Source organism: Schistocerca gregaria, chromosome X (genome assembly GCF_023897955.1).
Source record: "Schistocerca gregaria isolate iqSchGreg1 chromosome X, iqSchGreg1.2, whole genome shotgun sequence".
NCBI classification, from domain to species: Eukaryota; Metazoa; Arthropoda; class Insecta; order Orthoptera; family Acrididae; genus Schistocerca; species Schistocerca gregaria.
The window spans coordinates 98,811,553-98,832,509 of NC_064931.1; the positions used below are offsets into that span (position 1 = coordinate 98,811,553).

The 20,957-nt window shown below is 41.9% G+C and overlaps 1 protein-coding gene across 2 annotated transcripts in view; it reads left to right on the forward strand.

Annotated features, from left to right (window-relative positions):
* Nucleotides 1-20,957, forward strand: part of LOC126299278 (EH domain-containing protein 1-like) — a 152,779-nt gene that overhangs the window by 122,709 nt on the left and 9,113 nt on the right. For both annotated transcript variants that reach the window (XM_049991061.1, XM_049991062.1), the window contains exon 6: nucleotides 750-851. In XM_049991061.1, coding sequence (XP_049847018.1) covers nucleotides 750-851 — 102 coding nt within the window. The remainder of the gene's footprint in view (nucleotides 1-749; nucleotides 852-20,957) is intronic.

Genomic DNA, 20,957 nt, shown 5'->3' on the forward strand with positions numbered 1-20,957 from the left:
CAAATCTAAAATCTGCCATGCCTAGAGTATGTAGGCATTGAGATTCTGCTGTTGAGATGAGGTGGCTGAAAATAGAAACCTTCACTTTTCAGTATGGGTGACCATTATTACGACAAGCCCTTGTGCTTGTTGATGCCATTATCCTCTTGGTATCTGCACCCAATATCGTAATCAGTTTCAGTTCGGAGAATCTTGCATTCTGTAATTTAAATAAAAGGGATGATTTTATCTGCTGCTTTCACTTCTGATATTAGGGCTGGTTGCACAATTCTCACAATTACTAATATGAGGAGGGAATACTACTCATATCTGCACCCTCTGCCTACCTATCTCCATCTGTCTTTTTCACCACTTGCACATGGTTTGGTGTCAGAAGGTCACCTCCCCCACTGAAAGGAAAACCCTGAGTGTATTCCCTTCATAACTACATCTACATTATTTTACTGACAAAAAACTATTAAATCTTATTTAGAGTCAGTCAGTTTCTTTAACAAAATAACAATTAATGATCAACTTAACACTGCTAACATTTATTTCATTGCAAATCTTCGTTCAGATATGATGAATGTACATTGCTTTCTAGGTGTCATGGCTTCCCCATATATGAGTGTGCTGTTGGTATGAGAAACTTCTCATACTTTTTCATTTTGTTGAAAACTATGAAATATTCTGAACATAAATTTAGGTTATGCGCCAAGCAACAAGTAATTTTACCAAATATAATATATATTTGTGTATGTGCTTTTCAGGAGGAGTTTTTGAGATTTCTGAAGAGATGAACAATGACAGCTCCAACAAAAGGAAGAAGAAACAGCCTCTAACTGCAGCCACAGAGAAACTGAAATGGTCAGGTAAGAAATGCTTATTAGAGAATCAAGCAAAAATTCCAAACTACATTTTCTACTTGGAAAATATAGGAGGAAGTTGATTATTTTATATTATTTCAATAAATCTGTAGCAAGAGATTTTCTACATTAGCTATCAATGTCAATATAAATAATGTTTTATTATGATTATACAGTGGTGGCTGACAATTATGTGCCATGTGCCAATGTGCTACAGCATGCTGTAAATATTGCACTAACATCATGCGACTTATCCTTGAATGTGAGCTGAAATCACAGTAAAATTAGGCCATTTCTCTTCAAATGCATCCTGGTGTGCAAACAAAATGGACAAAAACATGCATTGCAGTGCTTTTTCTATTATGAAACTGCACTAGGCTGAGCAGACATCCCATATTTTATGGAACTTTTCCTTATTTAACTTAAGTGTTCCATTGTCTCAACACAATATGTGTGAGATATATAGTGTGTTACAAAAAGGTATAGCCAAATTTTCAGGAAACATTCCTCACACACAAAGAAAGAAAATATGTTTTGTGGACATGTGTCCTGAAACACTAACTTTCCATGTTAGAGCTCATTTTATTACTTCTCTCCAAATCACATTAATCATGGAATGTAAACACACAGCAACAGAATGTACCAGCATGACTTCAAACACTTTGTTACAGGAGATGTTCAAAATGTCCTCCGTTAGCGAGGATATAGGCATCCACCCTCCGTTGCATGGAATCCCTGATGCGCTGATGCAGCCCTGGAGAATGGCATATTGTATCACAGCCGTCCACAATACGAGCACGAAGAGTCTCTACATTTGGTACCGGGGTTGCATAGACAAGAGCTTTCAAATGCCCCCATAAATGAAAGTCAAGAGGGTTGAGGTCAGGAGAGTGTGGAGGCCATGAAATTGGTCCACCTCTACCAATCCATCGGTCACCGAATCTGTTGTTGAGAAGCGTACGAACACTTTGACTGAAATGTGCAGGAGCTCCATCGTGCATGAACCACATGTTGTGTCGTACTTGTAAAGGCACATGTTCTAGCAGCACAGGTAGAGTATCCCGTATGAAATCATGATAACGTGTTCCATTGAGTGTAGGTGGAAGAACATGGGGCCCAATCAAGACATCACCAACAATGCCTGCCCAAACGTTGACAGCAAATCTGTGTTGATGACGTGATTGCACAATTGCATGCCGATTCTTGTCAGCCCACACATGTTGATTGTGAAAATTTACAATGTGATCATGTTGGAATGAAGCCTCATCCATAAAGAAAACATTTGCACTGAAATGAGCATTGACACATTCTTGGATGAACCATTCGCAGAAGTGTACCCGTGGAGGCCCATCAGCTGCTGCACAAGCTGTAGATGGTACGGAAACAACTGGTTCTCCCATAGCACTCTCCATACAGTGATGTGGTCAATGTTACCTTGTACTACAGCAACTTCTCTGATGCTGATATTAGGGTTATCGTCAACTGCACGAAGAATTGCCTCGTCCATTGGAGATGTCCTTGCCGTTCTAGGCCTTCCCCAGTCATGAGTCATAGGCTGCAATGTTCCGTGCTCCCTAAGATGCCGATCAATTGCTTGAAACATCTTCCTGTCGGGACACCTTCGTTCTGGAAATCTGTCTCGATACAGATGTACCGTGCCACAGCTATTGCCCCATGCTAATCCATACATCAAATGGGTATCTGCCAACTCCTCATTTGTAAACATTGCACTGACTGCAAAACCACATTTGTGATGAACGCTAACCTGTTGATGCTATGTACTGATGTGCTTGATGCTAGTACTGTAGAGCAATGAGTCACATGTCAACACAAGCACCGAAGTCAACATTACCTTCCTTCAATTGGGCCAACAGGCGGTGAATCGAGGAAGTACAGTACATACTGATGAAATTAAAATGAGCTCTAACATGGAAATTAAGCATTTCTGGACACATGTCCACATAACATCTTTTCTTTAATTGTGTGTGAGGAACGTTTCCTGAAAGTTTGGCCGTACCTTTTTGTAACACCCTGTATATTGTCCCATTTTTCATTAACCATCCCATATATTTTGAAATAGTGTGTTTTTAAGTGACATGTAGCATAACCAAATGAAGAACAAATGTGGTCATATCTAAAGAATAAAGAAAATACAGTGTTTGATTCACCCCCCCCCCCCTCCTCCCATGAACCATGGACCTTGCCATTGGTGTGGAGGCTTGCGTGCCTCAGCGATACAGAAAGCCGTGCCGTAGGTCCAACCACAACAGAGGGGTATCTGTTGAGAGGCGAGACAAACGTGTGGTTCCTGAAGAGGGGCAGCAGCCTTTTCAGTAGTTACAGGGGCAACAGTCTGGATGATTGACTGATCTAGCCTCGTAACACTAACCAAAACGGCCTTGCTGTGCTGGTACTACAAACGGCTGAAAGCAATGGGAAACTACAGCCGTAATTTTTCCCTAGGGCATGCAGCTTTACTGTACGGTTAAATGATGATGGCATCCTCTTGGGTAAAATATTCTGGAGGTAAAATAGTCCCCCATTCGTATCTCTGGGTGGGGACTACTCAAAAGGACGTCGTTATCAGGAGAAAGAAAACTGGCATTCTACGGATTGAAGCGTGCAATGTCAGATCCCTTAATCGGGCAGGTAGGTTAGAAAATTTAAAAAGGGAAATAGATAGGTTAAAGTTAGATATAGTGGGAATTAGTGAAGTTCGGTGGCAGGAGGAACAAGACTTCTGCTCAGGTGACTACAGGGTTATAAACACAAAATCAAATAGGGTTAATGCAGGAGTAGGTTTAATAATGAATAGGAAAATAGGAATGTGGGTAAGCTACTACAAACAACATAGTGAACACATTATTGTGGCCAAGATAGATACGAAGCCCACACCTACTACAGTAGTACAAGTTTATATGCCAACTAGCTCTGCAGATGATGAAGAAATTGAAGAAATGTATGATCAAATAAAAGAAATTATTCAGATAGTGAAGGGTGACGAAAATTTAATAGTCATGGGTGACTAGAATACGGTAGTAGGAAAAGGGAGAGAAGGAAATGTAGTAGGTGAATATGGACTGGGGCAAAGAAATGAAAGAGGAAGCCGCCTGGTAGAATTTTGCACAGACCACAACTTAATCATAGGTAACACTTGGTTCAAGAATAATAAAAGAAGATTGTATATATGGAAGAACCCTGGAGATACTAAAAGGTTTCAGATAGATTATATAATTGTAAGACACAGATTTAGGAACCAGGTTTTAAATTGTAAGACATTTCCAATTGCAGATGTAGACTCTGACCACAATCTGTTGGTTATGACCTGGAAATTAAAACTGAAGAAACTGCAAAAAGGTGGGAATTTAAGGAGATGGGACCTGGATAAACTAAAAGAACCAGAGGTTGTAAAGAGTTTCAGGGAGAGCATAAGGGAACAATTGACAGGAATGGGGGAAAGAAATACATTAGAAGAAGAATGGGTAGCTTTGAGGGATGAAGAAGTGAAGGCAGCAGAGGATCAAGTAGGTAAAACGATGAGGGCTAGTAGAAATCCTTGGGTAACAAAAGTAATATTGAATTTAATTGATGAAAGGAGAAAATATAAAAATGCAGTAAATGAAACGGGCAAAAAGGAATACAAATGTCTCAAAAATGAGATCGACAGGAAGTGCAAAATGGCTAAGCAGGGATGGCTAGAGGACAAATGTAAGGATGTAGAGGCTTATCTCACTAGGGGTAAGATAGATACTGCCTACAGGAAAATTAAAGAGACCTTTGGAAAAAAGAGAACCACTTGTGTGAATATCAAGAGCTCAAGTGGAAATCTAGTTCTAAGCAAAGAAGGGAAAGCAGAAAGGTGGAAGGAGGATATAGAGGGTCTATACAAGGGTGATGTACTTGAGAACAGTATTATGGAAATGGAAGAGGATATAGATGAAGATGAAATGGGAGATATGATACTGCGTGAAGAGATTGACAGAGCACTGAAAGACCTGAGTCGAAACAAGGTCCCCAGAGTAGACAACATTCCATTGGAAGTACTGACGGCCTTGGGAGAGCCAGTCCTGACAAAACTCTACCATCTGGTGAGCAAGATGTATGAAACAGGTGAAGTACCCTCAGACTTCAAGAAGAATATAATAATTCCAATCCCAAAGAAAGCTGGTGTTGACAAATGTGAAAATTACCGAACTATCAGTTTAATAAGTCACGGCTGCAAAATACTAACGCAAATTCTTTACAGATGAATGGAAAAACTGGTAGAAGCCGACCTCGGGGAAAATCAGTTTGGATTCTGTAGAAATATTGGAACACATGAGGCAATACTGACCCTACGACTTATCTTAGAAGCTAGATTAAGGAAAGGTAAACGTACGTTTCTAGCATTTGTAGACTTAGAGAAAGCTTTTGACAATGTTGACTGGAATACTCTCTTTCAAATTCTGAAGATGGCAGGGGTAAAATACAGGGAGCGAAATGCTATTTACAAATTGTACAGAAACCAGATGGCAATTATAAGAGTCGAGGGGGATGAAAGGCAAGTAGTGGTTGGGAAGGGAGTGAGTCAGGGTTGAAGCTTATCCCTGATGTTATTCAATCTGTATATTGAGCAAGTAGTAAAAGAAACAAAAGAAAAAAAATTCGGAGTAGGTATTAAAATCCATGGAGAAGAAATAAAAACTTTGAGGTGATGCTGAGGGAATTAGATTAGGAAATGAGACACTTAAAGTAGTAAAGGAGTTTTGCTATTTGGGGATCAAAATAACTGATGATGGTCGGAGTAGAGAGGATATAAAATGTAGACTGGCAATGGGAAGGAAAGCGTTTCTGAAGAAGAGAAATTTGTTAACATCGAGGGTAGATTTAAGTGTCAGAAAGTCATTTCTGAAAGTATTTGTATGGAGTGTAGCCATGTATGGAAGTGAATGATGGACAATAAATAGTTTGGACAAGAAGAGAATAGAAGCTTTCGAAATGTGGTGCTACAGAAGAATGCTGAAGATTAGATGGGTAGATCACATAACTAATGAGGAAGTATTGAATAGGATTGGGGAGAAGAGGTGTTTGTGGCACAACTTGACAAGAAGAAGGGACCAGTTGGTGGGACACGTTCTGAGGCATCAAGGGATCACCAATTTAGTATTGAAGGGCAGCGTAGAGGATAAAAATCGTAGAGGGAGACCAAGAGATGCATACACCAAGCAGATTCAGAAGGATGTAGGTTGCAGTAGGTACTGGGAGATGAAGAAGCTTGCACAGGATAGAGTAGCATGGAGAGCTGCATCAAACCAGTCTCAGGACTGAAGACCATAACAACAACAGTAACAGTGTTTGATTAAACCAAACTGGGTGGGAGCTATCATTTTCCACTCCTTTACATCTCAACATAACTAATGGGAGAACTTGCAGCTTTAGATTTAGTGTTGAAGCCATTAAGGAAACAATTATAACTAAGACTCATTATGATTATACTTCATGTGTTGATTTTTATAAAATTCCATTTGCAAATATCATGCTCTTGAATTATGTACATCTTTCTGCAAAATAAAACAATTTTTTTTCAGAAACTGCTTATAGTTAAACTTCCAGGCCAATTAAGTTTAAAAACAAGTAACCTATGTAAATAATCTTCATTTTCTACCCTACTTGAAGAGACCATTATAGGTTAGATTAGATTAGAATTACTTTCATTCCAATTTATCCATAGTGAGATCCTCCAGGATGTAGAACATGTCAGACAAACAATAATACATGACAAATATTTACAACCGAAACAAAGAAGCTAATCTACCTTCCATAGGTCCCAAGTGGAATGATCATCATTTTTTAATGAACACTATATGAAAGAATCATTTTACAAAAAATAATGCACTGAATTTAAAATAAAAAGTGTGTTTTTATTAAAAGGTAATAAACATGTAATAGAACTACACACAAATCAGTTGGTCCTACTGAGAAATTTATCAATGGAGTAGAAGGAGTTGGCCACCAATAAATCCTTTAGGCTTCTCTTCAACTGAATTTCATTGGTTGTTAATTTTTAATGGCTGCTGGCATGGTATTGAAAATGGGTGTTCCTGAATAATGCACACCTTTTTGTAAAAGAGAAAGTGACTTTAATTCCTTGTGAAGATTATTCTTATTTCTAGTATTGATTCCATGAAATGAGCCGTTGGTTTGAAAAAGTGATATATTTTTATTGACAAATTTCATTACGGAATAAATATATTGGGATGCAGTAGTAAGTATCCTTAGTTCCCTAAACAGGTTTCTGCAGGATGTTCTTGAGTTCACACCACATATAACTCTTACTGCATGTTTTTGTGCTCAGAAAACTTTAGCTTGGCTTGATAAATTACCCCCAAAAATAATCTCATATGACATTACGGAATGAAAGTAAGCATAGTATGCCAGAATTTTCGTTATTACATCCCCTATGTCTGACACAATTCACATAGCAAATAGAGATTTGTTAAGACACTTCAGCAATTCTGTGGTGTGCTCCTCCCAGTTGAATTTATTACCAAGCTGTAAGCCCAAGAATTTAACACTGTCCCTTTCTTCTATCTGCTTGTCATCGTATGTTAGGCATATACTCATGGGACACCCGTTACAAGTTCTGAACTGCATGTAGTGTGTTTTTTCAAAGTTTAGTGACAAAGAATTGGCTAGGAACCAGTGATTAATGTCTACAAATATTTGATTGTCTGATCTTTCTAAGACTACACTTGACCTGATATTTATTGCAAAGTTTGTATCATTAGCAAACAAAACAAACTTGGCATCTGGTAATGTTACTGATGAAAGGTCATTGATATACACAAGAAAAAGTAAGGGCCTTAAGATGGAACCTTGTGGCACCCCACATGCAATTAGTTCCCAGTTGGATGATGCCTGATAGCTTGATACATGTCTCTTTCCTAATAAAACCCTTTGTTTCCTGCCAGAGATATAAGATTTGAACCATTTTGCAGCATTTCCTGTTGCTTGCGTATATAATTTCCAGGTTCCACTACATTTCCTACCTATGAACTTTCCTGCATTCGTTCATTTCTCTGTTTGTGGGTCTTGTGCCCCTTTCAGTTCCTTGCCCCCCTCCCCCTCTCTTTTTTTAGCTATTTGTTTTTCATCTATGTTGTGATCTCCTTATAATGTTACCCACTCTAATTTGCAGTGAAACTTGAATTTAACTAACAAATAACTATCAAATGTAATAACAGTCAAACTTTAAAAATGGAAAATCCAGGATGGAATGTAACAATATTAGAGAAGAAAAGTTGCTACTCACAATATAGCAGAGATGCTGAGTCGTGATAGGCACAACAAAAAGATCACACCATTATATGTGAAAATATCGATTTGATTAATTTGCATAAATTTTCAATATCAACATGGTATTAGCTGTAATATAGTTAGTGGGGGGAGGGGTGGTGTGAGTGGGTGACATGGAGCAGAACAGCAGGTTAAGTGCATAACACTAGGTTAATTTGCATAATTTTTATGTAAAACACAGTACAATAATTTAAGGGGGTGGGTAACAAAGAAGAAGATTGTGTCAGATATGGCGTTCAAAAGCATGTGAAATTCAAGAAGTGTACCAGAAAATGGTGCTGAAATGGAAACCCACTGAACAGAACACTAGTTTAAGTACCTGTCAATCAAAGGAGAATAATAGGTTAAGTACCTGTCAATCAAAGGAGAACAATATGTTTGCCCCTGAGTGCCTACCTGCCCCTGATGTAGGCAACCCGCACTAACAAAATGTGCTCGTACATAGTTTTCTCCACTACTATCAAAGTCTTTACAAAAAATTGAAGGTGCTAAATATTAGACTTAGAAAGATGAAAATTGGTATGGACTGTCAGTTTGCTATAAGAACCTTAACTATGTGACCCCATTGAGTTACCTCTAATAGTTTTCGAGTAATTTACTAAAAACGTCCTTTTTTGTAATAGATTAAGTATCTTTTATAGTAATGATAGCAAGTTCTGATTACAGAACCTGATGAAACACATTAAATAATAAAGTTATAACAAGTTTCAAGACTTTGATGTAAATAACAATAAATACAAGGTCTCTTACAGTTGTAATTAAAAGGTAATGTTCTACTGTCAGTTCCATTCTAAAACTTCTAGCCGTCAAATTTTAAATGCAGTCGAGCTGAAACTCTTTTTCTGTAATTAAAGCCAACTTTACTTTATTTATAAAAAAAATACAAAGATTGTAAATTGATTCATGAGCGAGTTATTAAATAAAATTTGTCCGAGAAAGAGGACATTTAGATGCTGCTACCTGTGCATACAGCAGAAGATGACAGATGTTCCCTTCAGCTGTCAGCTGCTCCCATATATAAATACAGCCAGAGAGGCAGTAGAGAGATGAAACGAAGTGGGTATGGCGAAGAGGGAGGTGGTACGGTACGTGGACGGTGCACAAGCTTCACATGCATCGACCCCAGCCTGCTCATGAAGCTCCCTAGAGGGGAAGCATCTTGGTAGGTGCAGAGTAAGGTGGAGAACTTTGTTCTGCACTTTCTGTAGTTTTACAGTGTGTATGTTTACAGCATTGCCCCACACCACAGAAGCGTACCTAATAACAGGCCTAATAAGTGCCAGGTAAAGAGTTAATCCACACTGGGTGATTAATAACTACCGGTGGTGAAAGCAGTAATCTTTTCCCTCCTTGGTCGCCATGGATACGTCCATGTCGATTGTACCTGTCAGCCATAGCCAAGCACCATCTGATCGGCTCTGTCTCATTTCCAGTCATGGTGAGTTGTAGGTCTGTTGGCAGCTTGATCAACCACAGGTCCAGAGCTGGATCAGTTGAGCTGCAGAGGTGATGCCAGAATGGTAACGTACTATCACTGAGTTTGATCTCATACATGACCTCTTGAAGTTTCTGTTCCAGCACACAGAATTGTCTCTGTAACAGTAGTGCATTGGCTGACTCATATTTATTCTCCATAAGAGGCAACTTGTGCCCAGTAATGTGGTGTATGTCGACCACATTGTCACCACGTACACTCATGTTCAGAAAAAAACATAACACCTTCAGTGACTAAAGGTAGGACAGTCATATTTACAGGACATGTACGCTAGTATGTTCTGCAGAAATGATTAGCATTTGAACCATGTCAGCCCACAAGTTAAGGGTCAACATTGATATTGGGGTGCAGCACAGCCTACTGGTAAAATATGCCTGCTGCTCTTGTTGTCCCTGTAAACTGAAGGTAATGGATCAGTGTGACTTGAACAGACATGCAGGGTGCCTCACAGTTGTATAGATGAACTGCATCATCAAATTAGTGAGTTTGCAAGAGAGCACATTATTGTTATGAGAGAATGTGATGCAGCAGTCCAGGAAATTGCTGCTTGTGTGGGACACAGTGTTTCAGCAGTGCTATGAGTGTCTGCAGAATAGTTCATGGAAGGCTGTAGAACATGACAAGATGGGTCAGGTCACACCATCCAGACCACCACCCTCAAGAAGATCGACATCTCATCCAAATGCCATTGCAGGACAGATCTGCATCCTTCTTGGCTCTAATGGAACAGTGTAACACATTGTAAACTATCAGGGGTGACAGTTTGTCGCCATTTATTATGGCATGGGTTACGTGCATGTAGTCCACTTTGCGTGTAGTCCACTTCTCTGCATCCCTTTGCTGAATGTGCAGAAATGTGCTAGATGGCAATCGTGTATGAAAGAAAATCACTTGGGACAGGAATGGCATCAGACAGTGTTTTCGGACAATTCCAGGTTCTATTTGTATGAAAATGACGTTTCTATTTTGGTTCGCTGCAGACACAGGGAGTGGCATCACAGTGACTGCATTCACACAAGATGTACAGCATCAACTCAAGTCCTTACAGTGTCAGTTGCTTTTGGGTACAATCATAAATCACAGTTGGTTTGTGTCCAGGGTACTGTGACCTACATGAGTGACATCCTGCAACCTGTAGCCATGTACTTTTTTGCACAATACTCCAGACGCTATTTTTCAGCTAGACAGTGTATGATCACATACTGCTGCATGGACACATGGATTCTGGTGTCACAGGGTGTCAGTCTTTTGCCCTGGCCCACCAGACTTGTCGTAAATCAAAAATGTGTGGGATATGGGGAAACGACGGGTGCAGAACTGTGACCAAATGCCAACCACCACACATTGACTATGGATAAGGTGAATGCAGCATGGTTAGCTATTCCACAGGACTCCATTTGTGCCTTATATGCATTGATGCCATCACACATGAAACAAGTTACCAGGGCCGTTGGTCGACCCTGTGCCTACTTGGCAACTGGACACGTGCTGAAACGAGGTGACTGAAATTCTAATCATTTCTGCAGAACATACTGATGTACATATACTGTGAATATGAACGTCCTATCTCTAGTCTTTCAAGGTGTTCTGTTTTTTTATGAACATGAGTCTAGTAAGCATGATCGGGTCTGGAGACCTATTTGCAGTATTCCTGGTTGACAAGGAGTGAACGATGTAGGAAGATGGAATATTACTGCAGTAGTAAGCCACCACTATTTATTAAACAGAGCTCTCTACAGAGTGTCTAGTCAATTGCATTGTCCAGCTCGCACTAAAGTCGTTTTGTGCTGTCCCAAAGAACTTCCACACTGCTTCTGCCAAAGATGTTTGGTTGGTCTAGGATGAACGTCTCCACACTTTATTATCATTGTAAGCAATGAATATAGGAAGGAAATGGTAAAAATTAAAAAATAAATTGTTTTGAAGTCGTGATTTCACTTTGAAGCCACTGCGACATAGGTACAGTTTTCAACCACGCATTATTTCATGAGGTATATTTCAAAGGAATTTTGCGTTTCCCTCGACTTGAACCTTCCATGAAGTTATAATGTCGAAAACTAATTATTGTCGTAAATAACAAGCAAAAATGGGCATTAATATTTAACAAATTTATATCAAAAGTGCATACTGCTCCAGTAGTTCCATTTCAAAACCACTCTTAACAACAGTAGTACAAATTCAAATTTACATTATAGTAACTTTACATACAGCTACGTTGACTATCAGTGATCTTGTCAATATGATCATTGAAAAACAGAAAGGTCATGATTTCTAACTATCATGTAGGATAGTGTCCATGCCGAGTGTTGCTTTGAATGATGTAAATGACTGCTACAGTGCACTACATTCGAGTATCTCTGTGTCCTGTCTTGCAATGGCATTGACGTTTTCATACAAAAGGCACTTCTGCTTCAATAATAATAATAATAATAATAATAATAATAATATGGTGGTTAGAGAGAGAGAGAGAGAGAGAGAGAGAGAGAGAGAGAGAGAGAGAGAGAGAGAGAGAGAGAGAGAGAGAGACTGATGAAGGATTTTCTATGAAAGCTCAACTTGTAATCATTCTTTCTTATGTAATAACAGGATGGACTGCACAAGTGTGTAGTCAGGACCAGTGTACCAGGAAATGGGCATCAATCACCACTGGTCACTGAACTGATTGCTCAGCACCCCAGCAGAAGTCATCCCTTCCATATTGTCAGACTTCTCCTTGTCAACATTCTGAGGCCTCTTGCAGTCAGCAACCTCTTATGAGTTTATTGACAGCCACATGGCAACAGCCACTTTGATCATTGTCTCTGTTCAAGAACATTTTCATGTGACTGAAAAATGTGATCACTCCCACAAAGTCAAGTGGTAGCAGTCACATTTAAACCCCTCCCAGATCTGCCATCATTGTCAAGCATCCAAACAACAATGTGATATGCTGCCTATATTGTTCAGTGCTGTATTGATGATGTGGCCATCTTTACTGTTACCAGGCTTTGAAGCTCTGTCTGTCGCCTGAGCATCCATGTGAACAGGCAGCTAAACACTCCATCATCTTCACAGAACTATGACACAGGGGTTCCAGTTACCCCCATCCATGCTGAGGCATCAATGGATGACTTCCATACTCTGCATCACTGGACATGGTGTAGCCTGGTATATTCACAGTGCAACAGTTTCACTGGACCAGGATGTCCAGGATAGTTATTCATATATAGATAATATTTACTAAATTAAATTTTATGAAGGGCGTTTTAACTGATAAATTGATGATGATATTCAGTTCTGTATTTATGCATCATTGTTCTGGGACTGTCTCATGATGATGTGAATTTATGCTTATTTCCTCAATGTAAATTCTTATCTTCTAACTAATCTAAGTCTTCTGTGATTTTGTGAATTCACTTTACTTCTTGTTTTACCTCTTCCCCTCCCAGTTTCCTCTCCATTCTACCTCTATCATCCCCCCTTTCCCCTCTCTCTGTCTCACCCCCTGTACAATCATTGTGACTATGTTTCCTCCTCTCACTATCATGTATTTGATACCTGGTTGCAATCCACTTATGTGGGTATGTGCAGAGCAAGGCATAGAGCATTGTTCTGCATTTTCTGTAGTTTTCCAGTGTCGATGTTGTCAGCATTGTCCCACACCACAGAAGCGTCCTCTATAATGGGCCTAATAAGTGCCAGATACAGTGTTAATCCACATTGGCTGCATAGCATCATTGCTCAGTTTAAGAGTGGGTAAAGCATGCATAATCGAGTGAATGCGTTTCCCCTTCCTTTGTAGATGTGAGGACCCCAGGTCATGTGCTGATCTAGGGTCATGCCAAGGTATTTCCCGTTTCGTGACCATGGGATGGGGCCTCCCATGGTACGAAGCAGTACTAAATCTGCTGGAAGCATTTTCCTAGTAGTGACCAGGGCTTGGCTTTTAGCTGCATTCGTCTTGAGTCACCATTTGGTCTCCCAAGATCCACGGTTATCGCGTGCTTCGTGCAGACAATACTTCATTATGTGTGCATTGAGACTGTGTGCAAAGAGCACTGTGTTGTCTACATAATGCGCAAGCTCGACTCTGGAAGTTTTTGGCATGTCAGACATATATAGAGTGTATTGCAGGGATCCGAGAACAGACCGCTGTGGCACTCCCACCCTGATTTGTCTTGCTGTGGATTTGAAACTGACCAATTGAACATGAAAAGTGTGGTCACATAAGGAGGATCTGAGCAGGCACATGTGTGACACTGGGGCTGGCCAGAGTGGCCGAGCGGTTCTAGGCGCTACAGTCTGGAACCGCGTGACCGCTATGGTAGTAGGTTCGAATCCTGCCTCGGGCATGGATGTGTGTTATGTCCTTAGGTTAGTTAGGTTTAAGCAGTTCTAAGTTCTAGGAGTCTGATAACCTCAGAAGTTAAGTCCCATACTGCTCAGAGCCATTTTTTTTTTGTGACACTGGTACTCCCAGTACAGGTAGCTTGTACAGAAAGCCGTTATGCCACATGCTGTTGAATGCCGTGGACACTTCAAGGTGTACCGCAGTACTCTCTATAGTCCAGCAACCCTTCGCCTGCTCAACCAACCTAAGGAGCTATTGTCGGGTTGAGTGTCCCCTCCAAAAACCAAACTGCTCATGCAGAAGGAGACACTCGTCCATTACGTATCTGCACAGCCATTTAGCGTAAAGCCTTTCGGAAACTTTAGAAGGGACTGGCAGTAGGCTTATGAGCCTACAACTGTGCACAAGTCTTGTATCCTTACCGGGTTTCTGGAATGGCAACAACCTCCACATGTTTCCACACAGAGGGGAAGCTGCCAGTTCGTAAGATGTTGTTAAAGCTACCTGTCAGAATATGGACTGTACCTTACGGCATTTGGCGTAGGCTGGTGTTTTCGATATGATCGACACCGCCTGCTTTACAGAGGTTCAGATGGGAGACTTGTACCTGCAGTTCTTCCTCAGTTACTACGCCATGACGTCGCCCTCGTCTCGATTTCCTAATAAAATTGGTAAACACTCTTCCACTAATCTTACATGGTTGGCATCAACTACGTCGGCGATAGGCGTGAAATTCTCCGCGAACGTGTCAACCAACGCATTTGCCTTGTCTTCTGGCTCACAAACAATCTCACGCCTAACTTCTAGCGGTGGAATGCGCTGTTTCGTCCGCAGAAACTGTTTGGTGATGAACCATGCACTGTTATCAGCAACTCGGAGGGTGGCTAATTTACCCTCGCAGTCTCGATTTCGGTGCTGGTCCACAAGACTTTTATTTCACAGTGAAGGCGATTTAATCGCCGTTTCGTTGCAGGTTGTCGTGTCAGTTGCCTCGCACGAAGTATGCGGTTTTTCTCCGTGATCAGTTCCAAGGTGTTTAGTGGAAGCCGTCGGGAGAAATTTCACTGTTGTTGAGGTCACTGGAGAGTGGCTGTATCAATGGCTTGCAGCGTGAGGTGTGTGAGTACTGTGAGCACCTCCTCCTCACCGTCTTCATCAGTGTTAGGAGTGAGAGGAAGGGTGTCTTATAGGTGCACTTTAAAGTGATCCCAGTCGACGTTCCGTAACTGTCGTCAGTCATCCAGTGGGATTTTCCATCCAGGCCAAGGCCAAAGATAACCGGCACATGATACGACGAAAGTGCACACCTAGTGAATGCATATGTCTGACAGCCAGCGCCTTTTAAGATAGCAGTGTCTAGGACATCAAGGTGGCCACGGTGTGGATAAATAGTTGGGTCATAAGACCCCACTATTATGGCATCATGCGCCTCAGCTACAGGCAAGAGACGATGTCCGCTGAGATTGGTAATGCACGAATTCCACTCGGCATGTTTCACATTCAGACCACCGCCTGTGAATATTCTGCTGCGCATAGAGAGGAGCGTATTGACATCTCGTGATATTAAGTTCCCTCTAGGTGGGCAATATGCCTATATAAAAGTTACTTGTCCCATCGACGTACTGACTGAGACATCTGTTGCTTCAATACCTTTCAGTCCAGGAAGCTGAACTAAATGGTGTCTCAGTTTTGTTTTTAAATAAACAGCAGTGACGCATCTCGCCATTTCGCGATGAGTGTGATAGCAGCAGCAGTTAGCAGCCCGCACATGTCCTCTGGGTTTGAGGTGCGTTTCACTCATCAAGCAGATATCTATTGCTTCTTTTCGTAGTAACTGAGGAAATTCGCCGTCCTGCGTACGAATGCCATTGGCATTACAAACACACGCAGTTAAACCTCGTATCTGTGTATTTTCCATGTTAGTTCTGTGGTTTTCCCGCCGTTATGGCCTCTAGGGTTGCAGCCACAATTGTCCTTGGGAGTTCAAATATGAGCTACTTTTCTGAAAGAGTCAGTGTTTTGAGCTCGTCTGTGTTACTGGAACTTATCTATGCACTGGCTTGTCTTTCTAGAGAAGAGTTTTCAATGCTTTTTGGCTCAATTTCCTGAAATTCTTGAACAACACGCTGCTGTCTTTGGGACAGCGATGGGACATGCTCGCTCTTCCATCCGCTCGCGTGAGCGACTACGGTAGGCGCGGGGCGTTCCATTTTACTGGTGAGTATGGCGTCCAGGAACGTGGAGCAGCACGCGGACAGAGCACAAGCTCTGCACACATCGACTCACGCTACGGACGTGGCTGCGGCTACGAACGCGCCAACACACCATGTCCGAGCTTTGCAAACACGAGAGCTGACAACTCGCAGATCTTGGAAGCAAACCTGGCCATTGAGATCGGAATCACTCCCGCTGCAAGGCCATCCGATGTAGATTCACGTTAGCCCCGTGCTGACGTGACTGACGTTTCCAAACCCATCAAACGTTCTGCTGCAGCGAGGCCGCTAGCAAGAGCTCTTAGTAAAGCGTCCGCGAATGGCACTAGAGCACAGCAAACGCGGGAAATGCCTGTTGACGACGGTTTCGTCAGGACTAACCGTAAACATACGGCGAGGGCAGTTATACTTACCGCGCGAACGCAACAAGTGGAAACCGACAACCGCTTTTCTAACCTATATGACAATACTAATAAAGGTACAATCGACACTAACGTATCTCTGCCGACCAAGCAGGGAAAAGTTTACCACTTCCACCACCAGTAGTTATTAACCACCCAGTGTGGATTAACTCTTTACATGGCACTTATTAGGCCTGTGGTGTGGGGCAATGCTGCAAACATCCACACTGTAAAACTACAGAAAGTGCAGAACACAGCTCTCCACCTTGCTCTGCACCTACACAGACACTTCCCCTCTAGGGAGCTTCACGAGCAGGTTGGGGTTCCAGTGTTAAAGGACCACCTCACACAGATCGCCCACCAGGTCTATGAAGAGGCGCAGTGGTCCGAAAACCTATTAATCGTCTGTCTAAGCAAACGGATACATTGGCTCCCGATAACAAGGTGACCAGACCCATTGCGTGTATAAAGAGCACAATAAGAGTAATAGGTTACAAAAACAAGAATGACACATAGAGCACACACAACGGAAAGAGAAGTGTAAAAAACCATACAAATCGAGCAGATAAGTACACAAGGTACTACAAGTTCCAGAACTACGAAAGAAACGAAATCAAGAGATCTCCAAAAGTCAAATGAGTGAGTGCCCGCGGCTTTCGCAAATGTCTTCCCCGCCTGTACCTTACTAGATACACGAGGTTTATTTTTCACGCCGCCTCGTCTAAATGCAGAGAAACTGCGAAAACATGGTACATACTTTTGTGGGCAATTGCAGCAGTTCGGCTTACCAGTCAGTGATAAGAGACACTCACCTCTTTCGTGTTTTCGGGCACAGTTAACGCAGTGAGTAGGCATGCAAAATCTAGCCATGTGGTCAAGACTTTGGCAGATAAAACTCTGTACCCTCCTGTGCTTCCCTTTCAATTTCTCTACTTCTGCTTTTATATTCGCAACGAACTCGACTAGGAATAGTTTTCTGTTCGTGATATTATCCTGGAGCACCACACAGCAAAGAGGCTCTTCTTTGTGGGTCTTAGGAGACTTCATTTTGCTTACAGAACGTGCAGCGAAACACAGAAAACTCAGTTCTTCACGCAAATGATCTGGCTTCATATTGAAGGGCAGTTTCCGAAACACTGCCTTAATAAGATTCATTGGTTCTGAGACGTATGTAAACCTATGCAGTTTTTCGTGCCTGACCGTTTTCATCGCTGCTTCATAGTCATCTCTGGAGCGCGTCGTAACTTTGTACAAGTCGCGTCCGTAAGACGAACGGTAAAATTATTTTCGACGACCAATTTGATTTTAAGTTGGAGGGATTTGGTATTCTCTTTCCAGTTAGGAACTACCAGTGGTGGACGTAGTAACCTTTTTCCCTACTTGGCAAACATAGATACATCCATGTCGCTTGTTGTAACTTCATTAGCATTGTCATTCAGGCTAGAAAAACGGTTGTCGGTTTCCACTTGTTGTGTAGGCGCGTTAAATATAACTGCTCTCGGCGTATGTTTGCGGTTAGAAAAAATGGTTCAAATGGCTCTGAACACTATGGGACTTAACATCTGAGGTCATCAGTCCCCTAGAACTTAGAACTACTTAAACCTGACTAACCTAAGGGCATCACACGCATCCATGCCCGAGGCAGGATTCGAGCCTGCGACCGTTGCGGTCGCGCGGTTCCAGACTGTAGCGCCTAGAACCGCTCGGCCACACAGGCCGGCTTTGCGGTTTGGCCTGACAAAACCGTCTTCCTCAGGCATTTCCCGCGTTTGCTGTGCTCTAGTGCCCTTTCCGGACGCTCTTGCTCACAGTCTCGCTGCAGCAGAGCGTTTGATGGGTTTGGAAACCTCACCCACGTCAGCACGGCGCTTCCGTGAATCTACGTCGGATGGGCTTGCAGCGGGAGTGATTCCCATCCTATTGGCCAGGTTTCCTTCCAAGATCTGCGAGTTGTCAGCCTTCGCGTTTACAGTGTTCGGAGATGGTGCGTTTGCGCTGCTGTGAACAGCAGCTGGCGGAGCAAGCTCAACGTCAGACTGTTGTACAGGCGCAGAAGCATGCGAGGTCGTGGTCCAATCCGCGGCACCATCTTCTTCGTTGGAATGAACCGTCTGTCAGTCACCAACGTCGAGTCTTCTGGCGAGTGGATATTAAGGCATAGCCATCAAAACAGGCCGCTTCTGAACTACTTGACGTGCATGCAAGCCCTTGGACGCGTCCACAGTTGGTGCAACTGCTTCAGTGGCAGCACGCCGTGGGAAGTCGCTGGACACATCACAGGTGCTACCGTGACCTCTTGCAGAGGTTGTTGCAACGTCTGACACTGCCGATCGAGGGGGAACACAGTCTGGAAAGCCATCAGGCACGTCAGAGGTGCTACCGTCGCCTCTTTGAGCGTGCGTGTCCGCTTAGTGAGTCGATGCATGTTGAGCTTGTGCACCATCCGCGTACCGCGCCACCTTCCTCTACGCCATACCCATTTCTTTTCGTCTCTATACTGCCTCTCTGGCCGTATTTATATATGGGAGCAGCGGACAGCTGAAGGGAACGTCTGTTGTCATCTGGTGTATGCGCAGGTAGCTGCATCTAAATGGCCACTTTCTCGGACACATTTTATTTAATAATTCGGTCATGAATCAGTTTACAATCTTTGTAAATTTTTATATGAATAGAGTAAAATTGGCTTTAATTACAGAAAAAAGTTTCAACTTGAGTGCATTTAAACTTTGACGGCTGGAATTTTTAGAATGGAACTGGCAGTAGAACATGACCTTTTAATTATACTGTAAGAGACCTTGTATTGACTGTTATTTACATTAAAATCTTGAAACTTGTTATAAATGTATTATTTAGTGTATTTCATCAGGTTCTGTAATCAGAGCTTGCTATCATTACTATAAATGATACTTAATCTATTACAAATAAGAATATTTTTGTTCATAAATTCAGTTTTCAGTAAATTACTCGAAAACTATTAGATGTAACTTAATTAGGTCACATAGTTTAGGTTCTTATAGCAAACTGACGCTTCATAACAATTTTCATCTTTATAAGTCTAATATTTAGCGCCTTCAATGTTTCTTAAAGACACCGATAGTAGTGGAGCAAACTATGAACGAGTACATTCTGTTCTTGCTTGTTGCATACATCAGGGGCAGCTAGGCACTCAGGGGCAAACATATTGTTCTCCTTTGATTGATAGGTACTTTAACTAGTGTTCTGTTAAGTGGTTTTCCATGTCACTCTCATTTCCTTAAGCTATTGTATCGCCTTTGATGCCAAATTAAGTAATTAGTTATGTCCTCCCACCATTTTCTGGTACACTTTTCGAATTTCACATGCTTTTAACGCCATTTCTACCACAATCTTCTTCTTTGTCACCCACCCCCTTAAACTACTGTACTGTGTTTTACATAAAAATTATGCAAATTAACCTAGTGTTATGCACTTAACCTGCTGTTCTGCTCAATGTCACCGACTCACATGCTTCCCCCCACCCCTCTAACTATTTTACAGCTAACACCACATTGATATAGAAAATTTATGCAAATTAATTAAATCGATATTTTTCACATGTATGGGGTAGTTTTTTTTAAATTTGCGGCATCCTATTGGTCAGTGAAATAGATGGAATACAGTTTAAACAAAAGATTGCTAATAAAAAACTCATCCTCCTTGACCAATTTTTCTAAAGTGTTCAAAATGCTGTGAGCTACACAGTGAGAGTGCTTTAGCACATCACTGGTACTGTCTGTTCCTAATTCATCTTCCCTGTTATTGGGTTGTGTGTGCTGACCGACTGCGATCTGTGTTTTTTGTGACTGGCTGTGTTACTGTTTCCGCCTTGTGAGTGCCAGTTTCCTCATAGACGGAACTTAGTTTCCACAGCTTCATGTGTCCATTTGACACAGAATCTCTGTGTCTCAGTGGCACATTACTTACATTTCTGCTTTCGTTATAACAATTATTGCGAAAGCATGATGGCTGTTTACCCCCTCTTCCTCTGCCATGAACTTGACTATGATAGTTGTATCTTGTATTCTGAACCTCCGCCGGCCGGTGTGGCCGAGCGGTTCTAGGCGCTTCAGTCTGGACGTGCGCGATCAATACGGTCGCAGGTGCGAATCTTGCCTCGGGCATGGATGTTTGTGACGTCCTTAGGTTTAAGTAGTTCTAAGTTCTAAGGGACTGTTTACCTCAGATTTTAAGTCACATAGTGCTCAGAGCCATCTGACCCAATCTGAACCTCCATACTTCTAACATTCATGTTCCTATTGTCATTATTTCTGTTGCTTATGTGATTGTTAGAAGGCCTGTTATTATCTTGTACATGCTCCC